Here is a 17,587-nt window from a genome sequence, read left to right as displayed (position 1 = left end):
CTGATGAGGGATGTTTACAGCTCCCTGACCCTGAGTATTTTCCCATTCCTCTTATAGAAGAAAGAGAATCTGACACCAAATTTTAAATAATTACATGCACCAATGAACTCCAACTGCTGATATGCATACCTGAAATGAGATCCTTTGTGGCCATGTTGCTTGAAGAAAGAACATGGACTGGGTTATGACTTCTCCCAGCTAACTTCAGTTGAGCCTCATAATTGAAGCTGCTAGGAAATTGTCCATGCTGCTCGGGATTGTTGGCTTTCAAGGGATCATTCTGCCCTGAGATGAAGTGGTGTTGCGGTCCAAGGTTCTCAGAGTTTTCCTGAAAGTACAAGTGGTCCTTTCCCCTATTTCAAAACATAAGCACCAGTGGAAAGTTTAATGCAAAGCTGATTCCCATACGATTTATTATTTATTTATTTCATTTGTATGCCGTCTTTCTCCCAAAGTGGGACCCAAGATGCTTCCCGAAAGAGTCAGGTGTAAAACCTTTGATAGCAGTAATTGAAAATGATGACAAGGGCAACATAAAATTACAAACTTGAAACCAGGAGCCATTATTTTTCTGGCATTGGAATACTACCAGGTTTATCTGGGTATCACTTTAGAACACTAGTGACAAAATACAACAGGCACCAGGAATCTGTTTTTCCAAAAATAATTCCCATAGTATATGTCACAATAATGCACTAATGGATACTGGGGACAGAAAATGCACACTTGTGGTCAAAGCAAAAAGCACTGCAGAATGAAGTACCCACAGTCATTCTGACCTACAAAACAGAAACCAGCATAGGCCCAATTGGCCACTCAGACTTTGTGCAGGCACTTTCCTAAACTCTGTTCAGATATGTATTCTTCTTCCACCTCCATCTTCCATTCTCATTAAGGAGATTGATCTGTAGTTTTCTGTGGTTTTTTCAGGCTATGTGGCCATGTTCTAGAAGAGTTTCTTCCTGACATTTTGCCAGCATCTGTGGCTGGCATCTACAGAGATTGATCTGCTTCATCATGTATATCTGATGCTACAAGCTGTCCACCTCAGACCAACCTCCTTTACAAATGCTCTTCTGAACCTCTTAATGATAACACAAAGTTGAGCTTCCCTTCACAACTCTTCTTTTTGATATCACTGATACTAAAGGCAGGTATTTAAGAGGGCACCTCAGTGCAGGAAAACTAGCCATGCCATATAAGGACCATATTTGGAGACACTGCTGACTCAGCATGAGGGAAGCCAGGGCACTTAGCCAGGAGAGATCAATGAAGATCAGAATCTGCATAATGATAGGATTTAAGGGGGGGGGAGATAGACCTAGAACAGATGATCAAGATTACCTTCTTCTGGGAGTGAGTCTCCTTTGGTAAGGAGCACTCAGAGTATCTAGCCATTTACAGACTTCTAGTTGTATTCTTCCCTCCTGGGAACTTCATCTTAATCTCAAAACTGCTCTGGGATACACATTTTGCTGTATAAACAGGCCTGCCAAGGCACCCCTAAGTTGGTCTAGCTTGAGTTCAGACAGATACTCTGTCAGTATCTTGCTTGACTTCTCAGCATTTGTTGGCAGCTGCTGAGCCATTTCATTTGACAGAACCCCCTGCTTCTGGAATCAGGTAGAGTATCACTTTGCAATCCTAAAAATCACTATCTGCTACCACCTTTTATATAGCTAGTTCTTGTATGTGTGTGTTTATTTGTGAATGCTAATTTCCCCTTTTGCTTCTATAAATAAACCTACATTTGGATCTTGCATTCTGGAGCTCTGTTTCTTATAACTGATATATAAAGGCTTGAACCCTGCTTTTAGTTGCTCAAAGCTCTCACAGCAGCCTCACCTGTCCTAATAAAATTCCCCCTATTAAAAATATTGATTGTGGGTATTCTCTGGAACCCTGGCATTTTAGGTAATGACTGACATCCTGTGAGTGATGCACATATAGTAAGTGCAACTTATACATAGAATCATAGAATAATAGATTTGGAAGAGACCACAAGGGCCATCCAGTCCAACCCCCTGTCATGCAGGAAATCTCAATCAAAGCATCCTCGACAGATGGCCATCCAGCCTCTGTTTAAAGACCCCCAAAGAAGGCGACTCCACTACACTCCAAGGGAGTGTGTTCCACTGTCGAACAGCCCTTGAATTAGGCACAGGGGGCTGTTCTCTTGCCCTTGCTCTCCATTCAAAAACATCTCAAGTCTAGCAGCTGTCAAGCCCAAGGACTGCTGCTGTTCCTTCTTACCACAGGGAAAAGGAAGGAAGAATGCAGGGGACGGAAGGGGAGGTTGTTCTTGGCTCCTGGAGAAAGGAAAATAGGAGATGCCTCTGATTTGAGAGAGCACCCTTATTTCACCCCCTCTCTGCTCTGACTGAACTGAGACCAGCTGCTTCTCATGGTCTCAACCTTCCTTCCCCACCAGTCAGTGACAGCTGAAAGGCCCCCTCCCAGGGCTTAACCGCTACCAGGTAGTGGAATAACATGGAAGTGTGCATGTGGAGCTGCATGAGGATGTCAGATTTCATCCGTGGATTTTTAACAATTCAGTAAACTGGAAGGGGAAACAAAAAACTCACCTTGGTGTAGAAGCTCGACTACTGCTGACAGACTCTCTCCCAATGACCTTTGCGCTGAGTGGTCTGTGGTGTGGTGGTGGAGCAAGAAACTGGCTAGACTCAAGTGCTTCTTTGGTTCCTGGAGCCGGTAAACCAACACTGAAGCTCATGTCTGTGTTTGGGATGGAGCTACTGCCATCATACGTTTCAGACAGAGGTTCCAGAACTAGTGATACCTAAAAAGAGAACATGTGAAAGGACTTGTAATAATAATAATACTGAACATTTATATGTTATTTTATCTGATTCTTTAAACTACCAAGATATGCTCTTCCAGGGATCCTTACAACAACCTGGCCAGGTAGGTCAGTACAATTATCCCCATATTGCAGAGAGTTGGAGATAAAGAGACAGCAACATGAGTGCTTGCTTGAGCCCTCTTAACACATTCATGACTCAGGTATTTGCATTGGGGAGTTGTAGTTCACATTTAAGACCACTCCACAAAGGCAGCATATGTCTACTGAAGGTCTTTGCAATAAACTCTGTGACCAGAAATTATGAAAGAAGATCTGATTTTCAAAAGTTTTAACAATAATCAGAAGTTAGATTTTTACTCTGGAGCCAAAAACCAGTGAAATCCAATTCTCAGAACAAAAAATTCTTTGGAGTAAGTCTTCGTAAGATAATAGTAGGTTAATTGATTAATAATATAGTTTTTTCAGTTTCAAGGGAAAGTTCTCTCAAATACAGAAACTTCAAGTCAAAGGTTATAATCAAACTGATGCTTTTAATGACCAACATGCTTAAACCAGCTGAGTAAAATAAAAAATTAAAATTCTGGGAACCCTAGAATGAAAACAGAGTGAATAGCTCTTTACTATATTGCAGGGATGGGGAAAGTATGGTCCATAGGCCACATACAGCATTTTTTATGCCTTCCAAGCTCCAAATTCTACATTTTTTCAGGTAAAACAGAAATTTCCAAATGCAGCCAAGCGTGTCCCAAAATACCTCCATCTACCAAAACACCTCATAAAATGCTGAGGAAAACACTAAGTCAAAATCAGAAGTGGATTTCCAGTCACTGGGACCCTCTTCTCAGGTTAAAATGCAGAAGTGTTGCCTACTGTGAGGAAACAGGGACAACAACTGGCCCTGCCAAAGAGGGCCAGCCCTGCCTTACAAGTTTGGGAAAAGGGAGGCTTTTTCATCAGTTTTAAAATTTCAACTAGCCCTTTTCCTTTCTCTTACTGGATGCTGTTCCTCTGAAGGCCAGAGGTCCTCTGTGACTGGTTGCCCCCTCCTCATCTCCATACATTCCCCCAAATCATTCCCTACTGTGAGTGTTCTGTTCGCTCCTTAACCATCACAGTGAACCAACTAGGCTCCTGATCCCAGGATGATCCCAGCTTGTTATTTTTCTGCATTCTGAACAGAATCACAAAACTGGAAGGACCTCAAGGGCCACCTGTTTCAACCTCCACCATGCAGGAATAGACACTTTAAGCACTTCTAAGAGACATCCATCCAACTTCTGTTTAAAGACATCCAAAGGAGGATTACCCAAAACCCTGTGAGACAGTCTGTTCCGCTGCCAGACAGCTCTTACAGTCAATGAATTCTTTCTAATGTTTTCTTGACATTCTTTGTTATTTAAACCTATAGGTTTGTGTTCTAGTCTCTGGAACAGCAGAAAACAAGCTTGCTGTCTTCTTACATGACATCCCTTCAGGTATTTAAGTTTTACTATCATATCACTTCTCAGTCTTTTCTATTCCAGGTTAAACACACACAGAGTCCCTAAGCCTTGGTGGTTAGATCTGGGATAAAATTTGGATGTTCCACACCCACCAATATATGTACATATGTATGCATGCGATCAAGAAAAAAGCATTAGGCAGGGAAAGGTTTCAAAGATACCTGCAGCTCTCCCATTTTCTCAGATGTTGGCGAAACAATGGTGAAAAATCCACTGAGAGGATGGCTAGGAGAGAGCTGTGCCAGCCCCCTGATCTGAACCCGTCCAATTGGAAGGTGATCTGATTTGGTCATTACTTCCAGGATAAGAGCACCCATATCTACAAGGAACAATAAAAATGGCCGTTAGACTAATCAGACAAAGAAATCACAAATAAAATACTGTATACTTTTTAACCATAAAAAACAAAAATGGTTGCATTAATCAAGTAAATCTATGTACAAAAGCTAATTCCTCACTTCTAACCTAATAGTCGCCACCCATGGCCGCAATGTAAATAAAAATTGATGCACAGACAGGGAGCAAGGCATGATGGAAGGGCCAAGAATGAGATGGAAGCAAAAGGAGCAATAGGAAGGACTATTCCAATACCTGAACTGCATCTCTCAAAACTACCAGGCCATTAATGTGTAATTTATAAAATGCTGTAAAAGCAGGTATTCGCCTAGGAATGTTTCCAGAAATTACATAAATGACCTTATCTGCGAGTGATACAGAATAATTCAGAACCAGAACATAAACCAGTGAGTTCAAGTCATATGAAAAATGATTCCACCTAAACATTAGGAAGAACTTCCTGAGTGTATGAGCTCTTCAGCAGTAGAACAGATTGCCTCAAAGAATGGGGGACTCTCCTTTGAACCTCTTTAAAAAGAGGTTGGATGACTGCCTTTAAGGAGTGCTTGGTTGTGTATTCCTACATAACAGGAGGTTGGACTAGATTGCCCTTGCACTCTCTTCCAACTAAAAGAATTCAGTCCAGCCCCTATGAAATTTTCTTTCAGACCCCAAATTTCTAATTGCAGTAATCTAAAACTTCAGTTGAATATTTGGAAATACAATGTAAAAGGCAAAGTGACCACAGGAATGCAAACATGGTAAATGGCCAAGTATCTCAGTCTCTGCTGAGCTAAAAAATTGGGGACAGAAGCAAAATTTAATGGGAGGGAGAATTCTTCTTTGAGAAGCAATGCCCTAAATCTAAGCCCTTAAAAATGGATCAATCAAGTATGATGAGAAAGGGATTGAGCTCAAGTACTCAACATACACATTCCATGGAGAAGATCACAGTAGCAAGGCTGGGAAAAACTGCTCCTGTAGACACTAGAGAGGTACCATCAACTAGAATACACAGAGCTGGGCAAACTGCTGCTAACACAGCCCTATTGGTCTTCTGCACCCTGTACTTGGGGAAAGTTCCTCCTTATTACATTTGGCCAATACATTCTTGGCCTTTTCTTTCCATTTTTCCTTTAGCAATGTATTCCAATCCTAAATCAACATCACGCCTAAACCTAGAAGCAGATAAATGGTCTTCTTCCCACCCCAATTGTCACTGCTCTGGCCTTGGAGGGAGAGGAGGAAGGCACAGCTCTATCATGTCCAGGCCTAGAAGCTGATGAAAGACCCTACTTCCATCCTAACTGCTACAGTTTTGAGTCTCCTTTACCTGAAATGTCTGGGATAAGAAGTGTTCTGAATTACAGAGTTTTTTAGAGTTTGGAATATTTGTTTACATGAGGTATCTTGAAGATGGGATCCAAGTCTAAACATGACATTCATTTATGTTTCGTATGCAACTTATGCATCTAACCTGAAGGTAATTTTATACACAATATATTTCATAATGTTCTGCATGAAACAAAGTTTGTGTACATTGAACCATCAGAAAGCAAGTGTGCCACTATCTCTGCCAGCCATGTGGATAATTTTGGATTTTGGAATATTTCAGATATCTGAATTCTGGGTAAGGGATATTCAACCTGTACTACAGTGGCCTCAGAGGGAGTGAAGAAGAGGCAGTATCTGTGGGACTTAATCCCCCTTAATCCGCTGCTATCCCCCTTCCCTTTTGTTTCATGTTTTAGTGAACTGTTTTGTTTTTTTACCTGTGAAGTGCCATGTAAACTGATGATGCTGTATAAATAGATGATGATGATAACAACAACAAAATACACACTTAGGCATCAAGGATGCAGCCAGTACCTGTTAGGTAGGAGGTAAACTGTTTTGGTCCACAGCGAATTGCGTAGCGAGTGGTAGTTTTAATTGCTTTTTGCTCACTCTGTGAAGGGTCGCGGGGAACAAAAACCGTGCCATCCGAGGTTTCTCCCCACCATCTCACCCGGATGAGGAAGGGAGATGTTGGCTTAGAAACCATCCATAGGATTTTGCTGATCGTCAGCTTTAGAAAGCAGCGCAATTGTCCTTCCACAAGAGGTGGCAAGCTTGTAGATGGGGTGACATCGCTGAGATCTGGAAGAAGTGGTAGAACACCGCACAGTTATTTGGACAACCTGAGTGATTCATCTACTTGGAAAGTTTATATTCTTTCAGATATACAGTTAGTCCTTTGTAAATGTGGGGGATATGTACACACACACCATTCATCTCCATGCCAGCATTCTCTGAAGATGCCAGCCACAGATGCAGGTGAAACGTCAGGAATAAACTGTTCCAGAACATGGCCTCACAGCCCGAAAAACCCACAAAAAACTATGGATACCGGCCATGAAAAACTTTGACTTCATGTTATTTGTTTTGTTTGACTGCCACAAAGCCTATGGTAACCATGCATTAGAATAAACCCGAATTATATGTACAGTGGGTCTTTCCCTTACACGGGGGGAATTCCTGTATGCTTGCGTCCCTTTGGAAACAACTGGGTGCATGCTTGTGGCGCAGTGCGCACACCATTTGTCCAATTGCCGTGTTGCTTCAGCGTAAGCTTGAAGCTGCGTATGGTGCACCTGCGTATGGCACAGGCACACTGTACCTTTACAATATGTTCTGTTCTCCTTTCAATAAACTCTCCTGTTTGACCAAGTCTGGGAGCTGTTTTATCGTCTTGGGAAGAGCAGACACGCAGTGTTCCTGACAGCTAGTGTCATGTGCAACGGTTTGAGCACTGGACCAGGACTCTGGAGACCAAGGTTCGAATCCCGGATTGGTCATGAGACCCACTGGGTCAACTGTGGCAAGTCACACTCTCTCAGCCTCAGAGGATGGCAATAGCTTGCCAATAAAACCCCATAACAGGTTCACCTTAGGATTACCATAAATCGGAAATGATTTGAAGGCCGCCACAACAACAACAACAACAACCGTGTTTTGAGGAGAGATCCACTGGACCTTCCTCTGCAGCTTGAACTACCCCAGCGGCCCCTCCCTCCAAATTGACTGGGTTCTGGGTGAGGGACCCCTGAGAATGTGGAAAGAGCACAAATAAACTACAGTCACTATTCTTTTTACTTGAGAGAAGACCTTGTTTATATCCCGCCTCTTCCCATGGGATCGAGGCGGCTTACAATCACAAGAAAACACAACAATACAGTAATAAATCCCAGTACACAAATAAAATGCAATGCAAACTCTCTAACAAATCCATACCAGTTAAATAACCCCCTCCCCTCCCTCCCTCCTTCCACACAGAACACAGTTTCTAACACAACAATGATTATAAACCACTAAAACCATTTCAGGTCCCTGGGAGATTTAGCCTTCTCTGCCAGAGAGCTCTGGCGCCCCAAAAACAAACTACAAATCCCAGAATCCCACGGGACTGGAGCCATGGCAGCTAAAGCGGTGTGGAACTGCGTCATTTCTGTAATGTGGATCTACCCTTTCCACCCCATTCCGCTTTATTTCACAGCTGGGACTGGGAAGGGGCAAAGTTACCCTTTGGACTACAACTCCCAGAATCCTCCCGCCGCCCAGAGACCAATCCGTCCAGGTCGGGGGATACTGGGAGTTGTAGTCCTCCAACTTTTCCAAGGTGCGTGACCTAACCCCCTCCTCACCCTTCCGTTTGCGCCCAGGTCCGGCGGGGCGAGCAGCGAGGCCCTTCGCCTTCTTCTGCTTCATCCTCGCAACTAGGCCGCGACCAGGCCCTGCCTGCTCCCCGTTGCATAGCAACCACGGCCGCCGCCGCCGCAATGCCTCCTGGGAAAACGGCGGGAGGAAAGCCCGGCCGCCAGCGCCGCCATTTTGTCTGAGAGGAAGCCAGCCAGCGCCATAGAGATAGGAACAGTACAGAGGCACATCAAGAGAGTTGATGCCAAGGAAGAAGAGGCAAACATCATCATCGTCATCATCAATCGTTTATCAATATAGTGCCACAAGTTTATATGACAATCAATTCAAAACGTTAAAATCTGCCACATCTTTCTAGTTCTACATCTTTCTAGCTTACGTCATCACGTCGTTGGCGTCTCCTCCGCTGCCGGGACTCCATTTCCCATGATGCTCGCCGCGCGCTTCCCTCAGACGCCACAGCCAGGCCCCGCCTTTCTCTCATTACTGAGGAACTAACTCCATTTCCCATGAGGCCTCGGGGCTCGGAGCAGGGGCGGAACCGTTCGCGCGCCCGCGCGGTGGCCGCCGGGAGCGGTAGTCCTGGGCGCGCGAGGGCGGGGCCTTAGCCTCCCGGCCGCCCCTTTCCCTCGCCGCCGGGTCCGCGCTTCTCTCGCCATGTCCGCCTTGGAGAAGCAGCTGCAGCTGGGCCGCCTGCCCCCTCGGCCCCAGGGCCCCGCGGGTGGAAGCGGGCAGGGCCCCCCCAAGATGCGGATGGGGTGAGGAAGCCGGGCTCGGGAGGGTTTGTGGGGGCATGACGTCATGGCACGGGAGCTGGAGGCATGACGTCATGGGGAGAGAAGGGGTGACGTCACGGGGAAGGGAGGAGGCCAGGGGCGGGGCCTATTCCAAGAGTAGAGGGGTCTCAAAATGGAGGGAGGGGGCAGTGGGCTTCCTTTGGGGATCCCTGGCTCATTTGCAAAGGAGGGATGGATGGAGCAGGAGAGGCCCCTGGAGTGGGGGAGGGGGCTTCTGTGGGAGTAAATGGATTTAGGGGGGTGTCACGTTTGGGGCCATCTGAAGGAAGAGTGGGGCTCAAGGTGGACCAGGGCCTCTGGGGGGTGATGGGAGAGGCATTTCGGAAAGAGAAGGGCTGGGGATGCCCTCAGTCCATATTTGGGGCCCAATGGATGTTGGGGGAGTAACTGGATTGAGGGGGGGATTTTTATTAGGTCTTGAGTTCATTGTGAAGGAAGAGAGGGGCTCAAGGTGGGCCAGGGCCTCTGCGGGGGGGTGGCAGGGGGGGCATTTCCAGGCATTCAGAAGGGTTTGCCATCTGGAGATGCCCTTCAGTCAGTCTCTGGGTCTCAAAGGGGGTTCTGTGGAGAGACAGGGTTTTTCTTATTAAGTCTGGGGATCCTTGTGAAGGAAAAGGGGGGCTCAAGCTGGGCCAAAGCCTCTATGGGTGCGTCTACACTCTAGGAATAATGCAGTTTGAGACCACTTTAAACACTAACCCTAACCCTAACCCAGGATTGTCTATTGTCAGAAGAAGTGGTTATTCGCAAATGAGGGATGGAGAGGGCATTCAGCCCGGCCTCTTGGTTTCAAAAGGGGCTCTCTGAGCACAACTGAATTGAGGGGGGTTTTTATTAAGTTTAATGCGGGGGAGCTTTGTGAAGGAAGGGTGGGCTTCAGGGTGGGTCAGAGCCTCTGTGGCTGTTTGGCCGAGGGCATCTTCAGGAAATTCAGAATTATTTGCAACTTAGAATTTTTTGGAAACTTACAATTCAGAATTTACACAGAATTATTTGCAAAGAAAGGATGGAGAGGCCATTCAGTCAATGTTTAGGTTTCAAAGGGGGTCCTGTGCGGAGTAACTGAATTAGGGGGGGGGGGGTATTAAGTTGGGGGTCATCATGAAGGAAGTGTGGGGTTTTAACTAGGTCAAAGCCTTAATGGATGCATCTACACTGCATAAATAATGCACTTTGACACCACTTATTGAGTGCTGCAGCTCCATCCCATTTAATCCTGGGATTTGCAGATCTTGCAGGGCTTGAGCCTTCCTTGCCAAACAGGGCTGGTGCCCCACAAAAGTGGAAATCCCATGATTCTGTAGGATGGACCCATGGCAATTAAAGCAGTGTTAAACTGCCTTACTTCTACAGTGTAGATGTATGTATACATATACACATACATATATACTCTATGTATATATGGCAGTTGGAGGGGGCTACCTTCAGAAGACATAGTTATTTTCAAAGAAGGAATGGAGAAACCATTCAATTCAATTGCTTTTTCTCTGAAGATGCTTTGAAGGGTTGTACTCATTATCCTATTCCATTTAGAGCAATTGTGTAACATAGGTCAGTATTTTTCCCTATACGTAATGTGGGGCAGGAAAGAGCTCTGTACAACCTGCTGTGTTTTATATATTCGCTCATACTATGCGTATGCATATATTTCTCTCACTGTATCTTCTCCAATGAGAAAGATAAGGAAAGCTTTCGCCAAAAAAACCCAGGCATAAAATAGTTCACCAATGAAAGACACCAAGCAGCCAGTAGAAAACGCCAACCAAAAGAAGCAAACAAAAAGTATAGATCAGCAGAGAGAACAATTCCTCAAACTCTCCCAAGTCGAAGTGAAGGCCCAGGGAAAAACTAAACAGCCTTAACATATTCCTTGTTAGGAAGAAGAAAGAAATTTTCAGCTGAAAAGCCTTTCTAAAGAAACAGGTTTTGGCGGTCCAAATTTCAGGGTTTGGCAAATCCTAGCCAGAAGGGCATTCCAAAGTTCAGATGCAACTGTCATAGAAAACCTAAACTCTATTTGGGTGCTTGTAAGGGGTGCTGAGATAAACATTTGTGTGGTGCTTTGAATGCTATAATCCAGTGTTATATAAATGTTGGTGTCCTTCTGTTGTACATGGGAATTTTTTTTTGACCCCCAGTGAATTTCATAGAATCATAGAGTTGGAAGAGACCGCAAGGGCCATCCAGTCCAACCCCCTGCCATGCAGGAAATCCAGATCAAAGCATTGCCGACAGATGGCCATCCAGCCTCTGTTTGAAGACCTCCAAGGAGGGAGCCTCCACTACACTTCGAGGGAGTTTGTTCCACTGTCGAACAGCCCTTACTGTCAGGAAATTCCTCCTAATGTTGAGGTGGAATCTCTTTTCCTGCAGCTTGGATCCATTGCTCCGGGTCCTAGTCTCTGGGGCAGCAGAAAACAAGCTTGCTCCCTCCTCAATATGTCATCCCTTCAAGTATTTAAATAGGGCTGTCATATCACCTCTTAACCTTCTCTTCTCCAGGCTAAACATCCCCAGCTCCCTGAGTCGTTCCTCATAGGGCAAGGTTTCCACTCTTTGTTGTAAAGAGTGGGTTTCCATGGCTGAGCCTGAAGATTTCTATATCCTGGGCTTATTCAAAAAGCAACATGGGCAAGTTGTGGTCTCTGAGATATTGTTGGATTGCAACTCCCATGGCCCTTCTCCCTTGGCTAAGCTGGCCAGGGTTGATGAGAATTACAGCACAGAGCAGGGAGACTTTTTTGCCGAGTGAAATTAGAATCATAGAATTGGAAGAGACCTCAAGGGCCATCTAGTTTAGCCCTCTGCCATACAGGAACTCACAATCAAAGCATCCCCCGACTGATGGTCATCCAGCCTCTGCTTAAAGACCTCCAAAGAAGGAGACTCCACTACACTCCAAGGAAGGAGTGTGTGCCACTGTCGGACAGCCCTTACTGTCAGGAATGCATGGTGGAATAAGGTAGGACTGTATGACCTTTGTGATCTCTTCCAACTCTATGATTCAATGGAGGGAATGTATTTTGGGCAAGTGAAGTCTTGACATTGAGTTTCAGGGCTCTGCCATTTTAGAGTAACAATGATGCTGAAGAGATTTTGTGCATTCAAATGGTACTTGAAGTTAGAGAGATGAGTGATGCATAGGATTGTTGATGAATCAGCTGCTTTTCATGATGTGTGAACTGTATTACACTATTTCAAATGTACTCACCCAGAATGGATCTAACCATTGATGAACAGCTGGTTGAGATGAGAAGTAAATGCCCATTCTGTCATTGCCTGCCAATTGAACCAGGAGAATATAGCATGAAAAACCAGGACTGTCCTTTAATGCTAAGGCACCATGTCTTTTGAAGGGAAACATTCATCTGGATAGGCCAGGGGTAGGCAACCTGCGGCCCACGGGCCGAATGTGGCCCGGCAAGGCCTTGGGACCGGCCCCAGCCTAGTCCTGCCACCGATTGCCGCCGGAGCCTTTGGCCTCTCGCGTGAGGGCGTGGGGCCTTTGGCCTATCAGGAGGAGGCGGGCAAGGGGGGCAATTGTCTATAGAAGCCTCCGAAACATGCATTTATATTAACATTTTTTAAAAAGCAGCAAATTTTTTTGTGTGTCCTCCATTTGAAAATTTTGTCCCACATTTGTCCCGGTTTATTTATTTATTTATTTATTTAAACAATTATTTAATTATTTATTTTTTGGCTTCGACCTCCCAGTTGTCTGAGGGACAGCAACCCGGCCCCCGGCTCAAAAGGGTTGCCTACTCCTGGGATAGGCAGTCTGGTATGCCACAAGATGCCCAATTAGTTATACTGTGTTGATAATGTTGGTTGAACCATATAACCATATTGGGTGAAATGGGGTGGGAGACAATTTTTGCACCAGCTTAGAACTGGCACAAAAATTAGCATCTTGCTAGTGCCATTGTTGTTTGTTATTAGCTGCTTTCTAGTCAACCTCGACTCATGGTGACCCTGTGGATGAGACATCTCCAAGCCCCATATCCTCTCCTATTCCCTTGACCAGTTCCTGTAGCCTCAGGGCCATGGTCTCCCTGGTGGAGTCCATCCATCCGGCATGTGCCTTCCTCTCTTTCTACATCCCTCCACCTTTCTTAGAATCATTGCCTTTTCTAATATGTCTTTTGTTCTCATGATGTGACCAAAGTACGACAGCCTCCATTTAGTCATCTTGGTTTCCAGGAAGAGTTCTGGCTTGATTTGTTCTAGGGTCCATTTGTTTGCCTTTTTGGCCACCCACCGTATCCTCACCCCTCTTCTCCAGCACCACATCTCAAATGAATTAATTTTATTCCTATCTGCTTTCTTCACCATCCGGTGATGGGGAATACAATGATTTGGGTGATTCTAAGTGTGCAGCTGTATATCTTTACACTGTTAGTGATACACACAGGCATAAGTTAGCCGTACACATGCATACCTCTTTTCTTCCTCTGTGCAGAGATTGGTATTCCCTTCCTCTTTCTGCACCAACCAAAAGCTCTCTTAATTTACCATCAGTCTGCTGCAGCTCATCCATCTCCCAGCCATTTTGTGGCGTGTCTAGCTGTGTCCTCGTAGCCAGATGTGAAATGATGACATAATCTGCTGAGACCTCCAGAGCACATCAAAGAATGATGGCATCATTTCATCTATGGCTGTGAGGACATAGAGAGAGGCTTATCCCATCTCTGCCTGGCATGGGATTGTTGCTGGGCAGGAGCTGCACTGTCCCTATAGTATACATCTGGGAGTGGTGAATGCCCAGCTTTAGTGCCTATTCTGCATACAGAAAGCCTAACGCTATGCTGAGCCATATAGGATGATGACCCATGTCTGCTAAGCAGAAGTTTAGATAAAGTTTGCCCTTCATATCCATGGATTCAACCATCCATGTCTTGAAAATATTTAAAAATACATATAAATTCCAAAAAGCAAACCTTGATTTTGCCATTTTATATGCTTTGGCCACTGTCACCTCCAAATGACATGCTCAAGTTTTGTGTGAAATGACTGACACAAAGAATGGACCATCATCGGAGGACATTTCTCTTAGCTGGGATTTTCTTTTAAATTAGGGTGGAAAATTATTGCGATGCAGTGTGGCATAGTGGTTTGAGGGCTAGGTTACCTGCCCTGGAGACCAGCGATTAACTCTCCACCCTAGAATAGACCTATTAAGTCACTATTGGGTTTATCACACAAAGGAAATCAGGAGTTTATCCTGTGAATATACTGGGGGAAAATGTGTAATTACGCAAAACGATTTCACATGACGTTGCACAAAACCTGCCATTAAAGTGGTCACAAAGAACTATTAACACACATCTTTTTACTTTGGGGATTTCAGTGACAATGCATTTCTGATATCACTTTATTTGCACAATTGCGTGTGATAATCATACCTGCAATGTACTTGCCATTTTCACTTTATTTGTAGGATGCTTTAAATGCGTTTTTTTTCTCTCTTTAATGCCAAAATTAGCCCCAGCTCCTAAAGTGTAACTATTTGGCAATTGATTCTGTGGCTGTACTCTAACTAACTAATAGGATTCAGGCCTCTCTGCTAATCTTTATCCATGTCGATGAGGTTTAAAGTTAGTTTAATATAAAGGTGTAGCAATAATTTGTAAAACAAAAACAAATATCAGAATGACTCCCAATACTTACTGTATTTCTTTAATGAATTTATACCCTGTCTTTCTCCTGACAGGGGACATGAAGAGGCTTACAACGTAGGGGTAGTGTTTTGGGTAGAAGATTTGAGGTACTTGATGTGAACAAACGGCTTGGTTTTGCTCAGAACAATTGAGGAATTCAGAACAATTGAGGAAAGGACGTTCAACTGAGCACAGTGCATTATGTCAGTCTTTCCTAACCCTGCATCTTCCAGATGTGTTGAACAATGATGCCCGTCATGCATGACCAACCATGGTAGCCAGTGATGGTGGAAGTTGTAGTCCAGCACATCTGGAAGGCATTGAGTCGGAGAGGGTCACCTTAAATGTACTAAGAGTAGCCAAATATGCTTTTTGATGGCATGCAAAGACCTTCTTAGGCTCCATCTGAACTGCAGAAATTAGCCATTTTCACTTCACTTTAACTGCCATTGCTCAGTGCTCTGGAATCCTGGGAACTGCAGTTTGTTGGGGCACCAGAGCTATCTGACAAAGAAGGCTAGATATCTTACAAAACCACAGTTCCCAGCATTCCATAGCATTGAGCCATGACAGTTAAAGCAGGGTCAAACTGGGATTATTGCTACATTGCGAATGCAGTCCTATTTAAAGAGACCTTCAGCCTTTCACTGTCTGTGGCAGAAAGATGTTCATAGTTTTAATATGTAATATAAATTGGGTGTTTTTAATTGTTTTCAGTTCATGATTTAATTGGATTGGTTAATGGGATTTTAAAAAACCCTTTTGTACATGATACTGTTTTAACGGTTTCCTAAACTTAGGCTGTAAGCCACTTTTGGTTCCATCTTGAGAGAAAGGCAGGATATAAATTAATTAAATTAGCTTACAGACTGTAAACTGCTTAGAGAGTGCTTAGTTCATTGATAAGGGATATAGAAATGTACATGCCATTGCTTAAATAAATAGATTTTCTCAGTGTTGAGTCTAACATCTGAATGATTGGGCTGGAGTTTGCTAAAAACACAAGTGTTTGTTACCAAATGAACACAGACATTTAGCAGAAGCCTTGAATGAAGATCACTTTAGTAGAGCAAAGCTTTTAGAAAAATGGATAAACTGAGGTTTGTCTTCCTAGTGGTTCTTGTTTTTATTTTGGTGGGTAATAATAATAATTATTATTATTTATGTTTCCCCGCCTCTCCCGGTGGATCGAAGCGGGGTTACAGACTAAAAAAGCACAAAGTGATTACATAAAAATTCAATTAAAAGCAGCTAATAACAAAAAATATCCAACATCATACAATAACAATAGCATCAACAAACAAGGCAGGGATCATACACAGACAGGGCATGTCATTCATATCAGGGGGGTATTCAATTCATATCAGGTGGGGGATGCCGGCTAAAAGGCTGGGTTTTAATCTTTTCTAAATGTTTCTAACGAGGTTGCCAACGGATCTGCTCGAAGACTGTGTTCCAGAGTCTCAGAGCTGTTGTTGAAAATCCTCTTTGTGAAGTAGCAACATACTTAGAGGTTGCTATCTCCAATAGGTTCTATCCGATGTCTAAGAGTGCGGGGCGGATTATATAGGGAGATGCGGTCCCTCAAGTACCTGGCCCAAGCCATGTAGGGCTTATAGGTAATAACCAACACCTTGTCCTGTGCCCGGAAGCAAACAGGGAGCCAGTGAAGATCTTTTAAGATAGGTGTAATATGGTAACCTTGATGAACCGGTGACCAATCTGGCTGCCATTTTGCACTAACTGAAGCTCAGTTTGGTACAAGGGTAGCCCCATGTAAAGCGCATAACAGAAATCTAGACAAGAGTTACCAGAGCGTGTACACCGTTTCAAGGTCCTTCGGTCTAGGTAGGGTAGGAGTTACTGCTCCTGGAAGAAGGTTAGGTTCTAAATCTAGTGGAAAGTTATTTTACAAGGGCTGTTCTAATTGTGAACCTGCCTGTACCCTGAGCAACATCGTGAGACATCCTCAGTAGTTGCTATTGTTCGCTGGCATGTAAATTGTGGCTACATCACAGGAAGAATTATGCAGTTTGACATAGCTTTAACTGCCATGGCTCAGCGCTATAGAATTCTGGGATTTGTAGGGTTTTTAGCCATTTAGCCTTCTCGGTCAGACAGTTCTGGTGGCTAGAACAAACTGCAGATCCAGGATTCTTAGGAAGAAGTTATGGCCTCTAAAGCAGTGTCAAACTGCATTAATTGTGCAGTGTGGCAGCAGCCATTGACTATGGTGACCCTGAATGAAAGACCTCCATGATCTCTGCCATCAACTGGACCTGCGAGTCTTGCAAACTCAAGACAGAGACAGGCATGGCTTCCATGATGAGTCAGTTTGCCCATCATGGGGTCTTCCTCTTTCCTAGGGCCTTCCATTTACTAAGCATTATAATCTTTTCCAGCGAGTCATACATGTAAAGAGGCCTGAATGAGATAATAAGGGGGAAGATCTCAAGGTATGGAGTGCTCTCCTGTGAAACCCACTGGCCCAGACATTAGCACTATTCCCTGCCAGGTTGAGATGTTTCACTACTCCAGTTCTGAGAATGGCGCATTCTTCCAGATGTTCTTGAACTGCATTGGTCGTTATAATAGGCTGTTCTGAGCTCCTTTGACTTAGGGTGGGATATAGTGATTTTAATAATAAACATAAAAAATAAACTAGGAAAAGGTATACAAAAACGTAGCCTAGCATCTGGAATGGACAGGAGAAGCAGACTTGGGTGGTTTACTTCCTCTTCGAAGCTTAGCAGGACCAGTCTGGTGTTTCATTTT

At 44.3% G+C, this 17,587-nt stretch overlaps 2 protein-coding genes across 4 annotated transcripts in view; one reads left to right on the top strand and one right to left on the bottom strand.

Moving 5' to 3' along the window:
* C2CD3 (C2 domain containing 3 centriole elongation regulator) overlaps positions 1–8,755 on the bottom strand; it is a 66,874-nt gene extending 58,119 nt beyond the window's left edge. For 2 of the 3 annotated variants that reach the window (XM_042456538.1, XM_042456539.1), the window contains exons 1-5: positions 8,346–8,525; positions 6,532–6,801; positions 4,488–4,645; positions 2,586–2,800; positions 130–353 (exon numbers count right to left, since the gene is read on the bottom strand). In XM_042456538.1, the coding sequence (XP_042312472.1) occupies positions 130–353; positions 2,586–2,800; positions 4,488–4,645; positions 6,532–6,801; positions 8,346–8,409 (931 nt within the window). In that variant the 5' untranslated portion in view covers positions 8,410–8,525. Of the gene's footprint in view, positions 1–129; positions 354–2,585; positions 2,801–4,487; positions 4,646–6,531; positions 6,802–8,345; positions 8,526–8,737 lie in introns of those variants that run through there. The other variant, XM_042456540.1, reaches the window with a different exon arrangement.
* Positions 8,756–8,952: 197 nt separating this feature from the next.
* The window catches only part of PPME1 (protein phosphatase methylesterase 1), a 32,915-nt gene continuing 24,280 nt past the window's right edge, over positions 8,953–17,587 (top strand). Inside the window, exon 1 of the mRNA XM_042456541.1 lies at positions 8,953–9,116. Within this exon, the coding sequence (XP_042312475.1) occupies positions 9,016–9,116 (101 nt within the window). The 5' untranslated portion in view covers positions 8,953–9,015. The remainder of the gene's footprint in view (positions 9,117–17,587) is intronic.

The sequence above is a fragment of the Sceloporus undulatus genome, chromosome 3 (assembly GCF_019175285.1).
Source record: "Sceloporus undulatus isolate JIND9_A2432 ecotype Alabama chromosome 3, SceUnd_v1.1, whole genome shotgun sequence".
NCBI classification, from domain to species: domain Eukaryota; kingdom Metazoa; phylum Chordata; class Lepidosauria; order Squamata; family Phrynosomatidae; genus Sceloporus; species Sceloporus undulatus.
The sequence above is the reverse complement of the archived record's forward strand: the minus strand, read 5'-3'. Positions and strand labels throughout refer to the sequence as shown.